Source organism: Primulina tabacum, chromosome 1 (assembly GCF_025594145.1).
Source record: "Primulina tabacum isolate GXHZ01 chromosome 1, ASM2559414v2, whole genome shotgun sequence".
NCBI classification, from domain to species: Eukaryota; Viridiplantae; Streptophyta; class Magnoliopsida; order Lamiales; family Gesneriaceae; genus Primulina; species Primulina tabacum.
In genome coordinates this window covers 12,839,156-12,849,558 of record NC_134550.1, presented here as the reverse complement: position 1 = coordinate 12,849,558, position 10,403 = coordinate 12,839,156, and the positions used below count along the sequence as shown (strand labels likewise).

At 35.9% G+C, this 10,403-nt stretch overlaps 2 protein-coding genes across 4 annotated transcripts; one reads left to right on the top strand and one right to left on the bottom strand.

Moving 5' to 3' along the window:
- The first annotated feature begins 1,022 nt into the window (after positions 1-1,022).
- Positions 1,023-2,860, top strand: LOC142541887 (mitochondrial import receptor subunit TOM6 homolog). Of its 3 annotated transcripts, none has more exons than XM_075648350.1 (2): positions 1,023-1,304; positions 2,571-2,860. In XM_075648350.1, exon 1 carries the CDS (start codon positions 1,130-1,132, stop codon positions 1,292-1,294), a length of 165 nt encoding a protein of 54 aa, XP_075504465.1. In that variant the 5' UTR covers positions 1,023-1,129; the 3' UTR covers positions 1,295-1,304; positions 2,571-2,860. The 3 variants fall into 3 exon arrangements, with proteins under 3 accessions (XP_075504465.1, XP_075504460.1, XP_075504458.1); XM_075648345.1 differs by having other exon boundaries at positions 1,023-1,321; positions 2,560-2,860; XM_075648343.1 differs by having other exon boundaries at positions 1,025-1,304; positions 2,560-2,860.
- A 1,231-nt stretch (positions 2,861-4,091) lies between these two features.
- On the bottom strand, positions 4,092-9,386 carry LOC142505157 (uncharacterized). Its single transcript, XM_075618016.1, has 6 exons — positions 8,906-9,386; positions 7,432-7,670; positions 6,622-6,768; positions 6,204-6,510; positions 4,514-4,564; positions 4,092-4,390 (listed from the first exon to the last, which is right to left on the bottom strand). Exons 1-6 carry the CDS (start codon positions 9,384-9,386, stop codon positions 4,092-4,094), a joined length of 1,524 nt encoding a protein of 507 aa, XP_075474131.1.
- Between the last annotated feature and the right edge of the window lie 1,017 nt (positions 9,387-10,403).

Below are 10,403 nucleotides of genomic sequence, written 5' to 3'. Positions count from 1 at the left end.
TATAATTATCCCCTTTGAGTTTGGAGATAACACAACTTATATCAGATAAATTAACAGATTGTACCGTAAGAAATTTAATAAACATTCTTACTACAAAAATATTTTGTGAAAATTTCTTGTTTTGTCAATGTAAATTATGTACCAAAAATCAAGTGAGATAAAACATGCATGTGAACTAAAGTTTTAATTTAATTGTTTCTTACATAGTATAACAAATTTTTTTGGTCTAAATGTCAAGTAGAATTGATCCGATCGATTCAACAATTATTTTAAGATAGATAATTAAATCACAGGTCTCGCTATGAAAACATTGTTATTGATTGGAATAGCCAACTGTTACTGCATTGAAAGAGTAACACCGTTATGAATTCGTTTTGCCTGTGGATGGGAGAGCACAGAGCGCAGACCATATGGATTTGGAGTTCGAAATTGTAAAATTTAAAAAATTAATAAGAGAAAATCTAATATTGATTGGTTTATAGTCTATTTAGTATCAAAATCTCAAATTTGATATGATATCTCGAATCGAGATAGAAGTTATAACAAATCACTTTGCCAACCGAATAACAAAATCTAGCCCAATGTACGACTATATGTCAAAAAAAAAAAAATTACTCGAAGTAACGTGTGTATTCAATAGGAAATGGAAAATTTATACTTTTGGTCTTATCATTTGTATTTTTTAATTTTTTTTAGTAATGTTAACCGCGAGTTTGCATTTTTTATTTTATAACTTGTATATTTTATCATTTTTGGTCTTTTTTAACCCAAGTTCGTCATGTCTTCCAGTTAAAAAAAACAAAAAATGAAAGAAAAAAACAAATTACAAAAATAAAATAAAATTTTATCTATCAAAAATAAAAAAATAAATACAAATTATAGTACTAAAAATTAGATGTAGTTTTACCAATAGAAATGAAACCCTCTTTTGAAAACATCCCACAACCAAAAACTGGGCCAAGGCCCAATATTAAATAATGGGCATATATGAACTAATCCAGCACACACACAAAAACCCGGCACCCAAAACTAGTACAAAACTGCAAGCTACAAATAGAAACGTTGGCTTAGGGTTTTACTTCAGTCGTCTCTTCAACACAAGCCACACATATCGATCGGAGGAGCGAAAATGTTTCCGGGAATGTTTATCCGAAAACCGGACAAAGCGGCGGCGATGAAGCAGCTGAAGAGCCACGTTGCGATGTTCGGGGTTTGGGTCACCGTCATTCGCGTCACTCCTTATATTCTCCATTACTTCTCCGATCAGAAGGAAGAACTCATGCTCGAATTCTAGCTTTTCCGAGGTACCTAAATTATCAAGGTAGATTTTTTTTTTTTTTTTGCAAAATTACGCCTTCATTGATTCCTGAAGAATTTTATTCTAATTTTCTGAGATCCGAATTTAATATCTAATCTAGTGGAGTAAGATAGAAAGAGATATGTTTTGGCTCCTAGATTGTCTTTGTTTATTGATTATTTTACTCTATCCATCTTCATACCGTTGGCTTTAAATTTGTTTGGATTTAATTGAAAGTTAGAAGGGAAATAACGAGACGCGTGTTATAAAGTAAAATGATCTAGTGGCACTTTGAAGAGTTACAGTGCGTATAGTTTGATTACTTTCAGAGGTGGTAGGATGAAGAACTTTAATTTAGAAAATTTGATAGTTTACAGAGACCGGAAGTTATCTATTATTTGCACCTAAATTATGCAGATTACTCAAGCGTGGCTAAAACTAGTGGATACAATCAACTTATTTGGATATTAGCTTCTATTTCGATGGTGATGGTACTAAACTTTGGTTAATATAAGGCGAGAAGAGTTGAAGCATAAAGAACCTAGGACTAGCATAGGCTCCAGTTACTGATTTACCGCTTTATCATAGAGTCATTGCCCCGAAGACACATTAAAGCACTGTCTCGACCCCTCATCTAAAAAAATTATAATGTTATGCATAATTTTTCTGAAGAATGAGTTTCGCCTCACTCTCTCATGAATTACGTGTCTTCCCCTGAGTGCAAGCCATACTTTTACAGTGTGCTGTGTATTGAGGTTATAACCTACAAATTATTGTCAATACGTAATAAAACGGATCAGTTTCCTCACCCATGTGTGACGCTAAAATCTTAACAAGTAATGACATTCCATTTCTCGACTGCTAGTGTAAGTATTGACTCAAGTCATTTTAAAGGCCCTGTTAGTTACATGGAAAGTGAGAGGATACGCGGGAAAAGAATGTATAAACACAATTTAGCGGAAAAGTATTTCTTTGCTGTCTCATGTGTTTGGATTTTTTGATTTTTTCCCCTCTTATAAAAAATCAATATATATATATATATATATATATATATATATTAGATATTATTGCAAAATGGGAGTTTATTAGGCACTGACCGGACCCATTTATCCTATTTCCAGATTGGTGTACGTTTTCTAATATTTTTCTTGTTGCAACCAAACAACTACTTTGTTTAATGAAACCAAACATACCAAGATCTTATATTAGGTTCCCAATTTCTCGGAATCACCGAATTTGCTGATATTTACTATCTTGTCTAGTCTTCATGCAGTTGAATGGTTGATGTGAATGAGCACACTGGAACAGGGATCAAGAGTTTTGAGTCTTAGTTTCGTTGTGTTTTCCGAATTATCATCCCTGTTAGAGTTTCTTTTGAAACCTAAGACCTTGAGATAGCTCAGGTATTTTATATATAGAACTGCTGTTCGATTTTATTTTCAAGTTTTCAGGATTTTAGTGAGGTTTCTGTATGGTTTATGGGATACCTCATTACCATTTGCATGCTAGTGGTATATTACAAGTAAATTGTTTGCAAAAAAATAATCTATTGCAATAAAAATTTATAAATTATTGATTTAAATTAAATTAGCTTAGAATTAAAAGGAACTAGAACGTTAAAGTTACTTGATTTTTTTAATTCTTTTTTTATTATTATTTTGCGTAAGATTATGAAAGAAAAAAATAGTTTATATTTATTATATACATGACAACAACTAATGCAACTTACGAATACTTAAGCTGTTAGGAGTGATTGATTATCTTTGTTGAATTTTTTGAACACGTCTAAAAATATAGTAAATATCATGGAAGTGGTTGCTAATACGAAAAAAAATCTTAATCAGAAATTTAAAAAGAGCGATTGACGATTTATTTAAAAAATTCAAGAGTTTTTGTTTGGATATGATATACATGTTTTAGGAATTGCTTATATTTGAGTCTTAATGGTGGATACATACACTCCAAAAATATGGTTTGCGATGGTCAAATCCGTTGCTAAAACCGTAGGTACATTCGTTAGCGGTGGATTTTACCGTCGTGATTAAGTCGGTTGTCGTTGACCTTGTGAGAGAAAGCAGTTGGTGAGTTGGCCAAAGAGGGGCTTTAGGAAAGGAGTTTCATTCGGCGGGAACCAGAGTTTTTGGAACCCTTAGCCGCAAATGTAGAAAAAGAGGGAGCGGAGAAGGAAGATGTTTGTATAGCAATATCCACAACCCTTTTACGCCTATCCTAGATCTTCCCATTTCCAAGAAGATCCCAAAATGGCATAATAATGGTCGTTAAAATTAAAATTAGCGAGTTTAATTATTCCATCGCTAAATTTAGCGACAGATTATTAAAAAACCGTCACGAAATTTAATATATATTTTTTAAATAATAAATAATTTTTATATTTAAAATTGTATCTATCAATATTTTTTTTGAAAATTTATTTATAACGTATTTGAATATTTATCAAATCTAATAAATTAAATTAAAATTGTTTCGAAAAAGAATATTAAGTTAATATATATCCAACTGAATCGGATTGATATTGTATATAAAATAAATCATGTTTGACTGATATTTAAACTAAAATGTGCAATAAATAATATCAACAAAATATAATAAAATACTATCGTGTCTTAGTCTCGTTATCGTCGTAACCGTCGTGGTCGTTGTCGTCACCATCCTCCTGTCCATCGTCATCGTCCTCGGCCTGATCCAAGTCATGTGAAGACTCGATATACTACTGTGAGTAACTATGTCCATGTGAGGATTACGTTCGTGTGATGGTCTGGTGACAAAGTGGCCGCTATGTGATGTTCCTGCAGTGAAGCCGCCGATGTGTGATCCTCACGCTGTGAAGCGGCCGCTGTGGGAAGAGCTGTCTGGGTGGAATGCTATGTCGTATGGCTGAAAGGGTGTCTGCATAGGTGCTCTTTGAGACATGACAACGACCAGTTGACGTACTTGCTCTTCCAAAGAAGACATTCATGTCATCAACAACTCGTTCTCCTTCTTCGACTTCCTGGAACTCCAACGTTAATACGTCAGACCGTGCATTTGCTGCTATTAAATCATCCCTCAATTTTTGGGTCTCCTGACTCATAGCTGAAACACCCCACTCTCATGACATAAAATTTTAAAAGAAATAACATACGCAGAAGCATTATATTTTGAAGGGAAAATAAAAAAAAATGAAACTCGTATAAAAAAAACAATGCGTTACCTAACCTTTAATGTTACCATTTCCAAAACCATCATTTAAAATAAAATCAAAAGTCACTGTGAAACATGTATCATTTTTACAAAATACAAAATACATATGGCTATTAATGTTCACTACACCAAAATAAGTGTTTCATGACAAGAGTTTTCCCTTATCTTGCCATATGACTTCTTCCGCATTTGACACTCCATTTCAATCTTTCTTATCACATACATCAGATGATAATAACTGAAATGAGTTTATACTCAGTAAGTATAAAGCTGCAATAACAAATACATATACATAGGCTTGGCTTGAATAACATGGCGATGACAATGAAAATTATATAATACCATCTTCAATGAGCAATAGCTATCAAGGCAATATAGATGTTATTTCTTGGCATGAATTAAAGAAATCAATTGATAGTCCTGTGACCTATGACCATGTAATAAGTATCTCTTTGATATAAATATCAAAACTGTGAGAGATACTCCTTTATCATGCAATTGGCCAATAACATGCATATGAATACTATAAATTTTTTACTTTAATCAATAAAAACTTCATTGAGGCAATTGAACAAACACTTGGTAGGCAACAATGACTTACTAGCTCCTTTATCAATAAATGCAATGGTATTCCTTGATCAATGAATACATAACAACAAATATATCAAGAACATATCAAGGGAAGGAGCTAGACATCAATAAACATGGCTTTGTACATATATTTATCACGTGAGCAAGAAGGAAGAGCCTCTGCTTACAACCCAAGAAGCACACAATTTCTATGATGATCTCAAAGGAATTCTTACAACATAATACATACAATCAACCATTAATGATCACCATTAATCATATGAATCAACCAAACCAACTAAAACCTTCAATTCCTCAAACCATCTAAACTCAAAAATATAAAGAGAATCCTTACCTTGGAGCTTGGAACTTAAAATAAGAGTAACATGAAATCTACTAGGATTCTTGAGCTTGAAGTGTAAAATAGAGGAGAGAAAATCTTGAGGGAGAAAGACTTGAACCGATGGAAGAGAAGGAAAAAGTTAGAAATGAGTAGAATTTTCTAGACATGGCATATAAAAGCCTTCCCAACACCTAAAATCGCATTTCCCAAACAACACTTCTTCCCCGACTAGCGCCGCGGCGCAACCTCCTTGGCGCTGCTGCTTCACAGCCTACAGCGCCTGGGCCACGGCCCTGGCAGCGCTGCGGCGCTGCCCCCTGCACCCATCAGAGTTGCAGCGCCTTTCCTCCGGCGCTGCTCTTGCACAATACTAACAATACAACTTCACCATCTTGGATACACAATAACCATAAACTCCCTCTTCCAATCCCATGCTGTACCAATGCAACAAACCATCCAAATACATGCTCAAATTATCTATATAAACTATCACAACAAGAACTCATCCCCCCATAATCCATCACCAACTATAAAACATAACACCAAAACAATAATCATACTTTTACCATCCAAATGCATATAACCATAAACAATAACCATTCTACAAATCTCAACCATCAAACCATATGAATACCCATTACCATATCATACAATAATAAATAATGAATATCCAATAACCGTATCTCCAAAACATCAAACCAAAGAATACATCATTGACAATGGAATGATAAAAAGGTTGGGATATTACAATCTCCCCTCTTTATTAAAATTTTGTCCTCGAAATTTGCTTACCATCAAATAAAACCGGATAATGCTGCTTCATTTCCTCCTCTGATTCCCATGTTGCCTCTTCAATTACATGATTCCTCCAAAGGACTTTGACAAGACCAATTTCTTTATTCCTTAACACTTTAACTTTGCGATCAAATATTTGAACCGGTACTTCCTCATAGCTCAAGTTAGGTAAAATATCCAATGATTCGTGTCTCAGAACATGAGATGGATTAGGAAGATACTTGCGGAGCATAAAAACATGGAATACATTGTGAACTCGATCCAAGTCCGCTGGTAATGCAAGACGATAGGCTCGATCTCCAATCTTATCAAGAATCTCAAACGGACCAATGTAACGAGGGCTGAGTTTACCTTTCTTGCCAAATCACATAACTCCCTTGAGATGAGCTATTTTAATGAAAACATGGTCACCAACCTCGATTGCCAAAGGCCGTCGTCTCACATCGGCATAACTTTTATGTCTAGACTGAGCGGTCTTCATTTTCTCTTGGATCAATGCCACAACATCTGCTGTCTGTTGAACCAACTCTGGGCCCAACATCTTCCTTTCACCTACTTCATCCTAATACAAAGGAGATCGGCACTTCCTTCCATATAAAGCTTCATAGGGTGCCATGCCGATTGAAGATTGGTAGCTGTTATTATACGTGAACTCGACAAGTGGTAATTTTGAATCCCAACTATCAGGAAAATCAATTATACAAGCCCTCAACATATCATCAAGAATTTGAATAACCCTTTCTGATTGCCCGTCGCTTTGAGGATGATAAGCCGTACTAAAGGCTAGCTTTGTTCCCAAGGTCCGATGTAAACTTTTCCAGAACTCGGAGGTAAACCTTGGATCACGATTTGAAACTATCGACACCGGTTTCCCATGAAATCTCACAATCTCCTGAATATAAGCTTCAGCATATTGATTCATAGAATATGTCGTCTTGACAGGGAGAAAATGTGATGACTTGGTCAATCGATCGACGATCACCCAAATAGAATTAAAGCCCTTCTGAGTCCTTGGCAACCCAACAACAAAATCCATGGTAATGTGTTCTCATTTCCATTGCGGTATGGGTAAAAATTGCAACAATCCCGTCAGCCTCTGGTGTTCAATCTTAACTTGCTGACATGTTAGACATTCAGAAACAAATAATATAATATCTTTCTTCATACCTGGCCACCAGTAAAGACGTCGAAGATTATGGTACATCTTGGTACTGCTAGGGTGTACCGAATATGGCGCGGTATGAGCTTCAATAATTACATCTTTTCGAATGTCATCACCCAAAGGAACACATATTCTACCTCGAAAAGTAAACAAACCATCACGATTCAACCCAAACTTAGAAACTCCTGATAGATCACTCTTTCTCTTCAATTCCAATAACTGATTATCAAATTGATGTTCCTTCAAAATTCTATCAAACAAAGTTGAGCGGAAAACCAATGCAGATAATCGAGCTACTGTACCTGCAGATACCAGAGTTATCTCATTTCTTTGCAAATCAAGCAACAATGGTTTCTGAATCATGGAACCCAATAAAGAACTCGATTTGCAACTCAAAGCATCCGCAACCACATTAGCTTTACCTGGATGATAGCTAATGGTGCAATCATAGTCCTTCACCAGTTCCAACCATCTCTGCTGCCGCATATTCAATTCTTTATGTGAAAAAAAATAATTCAAACTTTTGTGATCCGTAAAAATTTCACACTTCTCACCATAAAGATAGTGCCGCCAAATCTTTAAGGAAAAAACCACAGCTGCTAATTCCAAATCATGAGTGAGATAATTTTTCTCGTAGTCTTTCAACTGACGAGAAGCATAAGCTATCACTTTCCCACGCTGCATCAGTACGGCACCTAACCCATGCTTTGAAGCATCTGTATACACAACAAAATCCTCAGTACCACAAAGAAGTACTAAAACAAGCGCAAAAGTCAACTTATCTTTCAGTGCTTGGAATGCTTGTGCCACTCTATGGTCCATTCAAACTTGATAGACTTCTTTGTCAATCTCGTTAGTAGCAATGCTATCTTTGAAAAATCCGCTATGAACCGTCTGTAATATCCTGTCAAACCAAGAAAACTTCTAACCTCTAAAACTGTCGTTGGAATGGACCATTGCTTAATAGACTCGACTTTGGATGGATTCGTCGATATTCCCTATTTCGAAACAATATGGTCCAAAAACGCCACCTGCTCCAACCAGAATTCGCATTTCTCCAACTTAGCATATAATTGCTTATCCCTCAATAGATGCAACACAGTCCTCAAATGCTCACTGCGAAGTTCTCGTGTCTTAGAGTAGATCAAAATGACGTCAATAAAAACAATGACAAAGTTATCCAAATAAAGCTTAAAGACACGATTAATTAAATCCATGAAAACTGAAGGAGCATTGGTCATTCCAAATGACATCACCAAAAATTCATAATGACCATACCTCGTTCTAAAAGCAGTCTTTGATATATCATCCTTCTTCACCTTCAATTGATGGTATCCAGACCGGAGATCAATTTTCGAGAACACTGTTGCTCCTTGCAATTGATCAAAAAGATCATCAATCCGCGGCAAAGGATATTTATTTTTAACAGTTATCTTATTCAGTTCTCGATAGTCAATACATAATCTCAAAGATACATATTTCTTTTTCACAAATAAAACTGGAACTCCCCATTGCGAGGAACTAGGACGTATAAAACCTTTATCTAATAGCTCCTGCAATTGATTCTTCAATTCTCTCATCTCGGTCGGAGCCATTCTGTACGGAGCCTTAGAAATTGGGGCTGTACCTGAAATCAATTCAATAACAAACTCTACCTCTCGAGCAGGTGGTAATCCAGACATCTCCTCAGCAAATACATCAGGATAATCCTGCACTACATCAATATCCTGTAATTGCATATTACTTTCTTTTCTCACATCCAACACCGAAGCCAGAAAACCAATACACCCCTTGTGCAATAATTTAGTAGCTTGCAAATAAGAAATAATGGGAATAATCAACGAAGAACCTAAACCAACAAACACTTCACTCTCATGATCATCGACTAAAAACTTCACTGTTTTACCCACACAATCAATCACTGCACGGTAAGTAGACAACCAATCCATACCCAGTATGACATCAAAGGCAACCATCAGAATAACAATTAAATCAGCAAACAATAATCTTGTACCCATCTGTACAGGACATGCCTTGAAAATACAAGTTGGTCAAATTTCATCTCCAGAAGGCAACAAAATATTGAAATGTAAAGGCATGACAGTAGGTTCAACAGATAAAGAGTGCATAAACACTTTAGACAGAAAGGAATAAGTTGCACCAGTGTCAATCAATGTAAGTGCTTCCTTGCCGGATATTAAAATATTACCGAAGAATCAGGATTAGCATCCTCTTTTGTCATTACAAAAATTCTACCTTATACTCTTCCTTTATCCGAAGTAAGAGGACACTTCTGCGCCGTGTGTCCCAATTCTTTGCATCTGTAACATCTGCCACTGCCAATCAAACATTCTCCCTTGTGTGGCTTACCACACTTAGGACACAATGGTTTCTCAGGATCTGAGGAAGACAACGGAGCTTTGCTACGCGGCTTCATCTTACTTTTCCCTTTGTGGCCGCCTCTAACGTAAGCACTTGCCCCTTGACCTCTCGCTTGAAAAGTTTGTCTTTTTAACTGTCGTTCCCTCTCGATCTCCTGTTCATCAAGTTCAGCAAGCAATGCTCTCTCAACAATATCTTGATATGAGACCACTTTAGACATATGAACATCCCTCCTAATCTCTTGCCTCAACCCACGAAGAAAATGCTCTCCCTTATCTTTAGAATTTTCGGCAATAAAGGGAACAAAGACGCATCATTCTTCAAATTTGAGAGTATACTCATTAACATTCGTGGAACCTTGTCGCAATGCAAGAAATTCTTTTACCTTTTTGGCCTTGACTTCACTTGAAAAATATTTGACATAGAATAAATCTTTGAACTCATTCCACTTTAATTCACGAACATTGACAGTAACCTTGGTGGCTTCCCACCAAATATGGGCCGCTTTCACTAGCATAAAAACAGCACAACTCATTTTATCTCGATCAGTGAACTTCAGATAATCAAATATGGCTTCCAATGACTTGACCCACTCAAGAGCCACAAGTGGATCAGAACCACTGATAAATTCAGGAAGGTTCATCCGCCTGAAT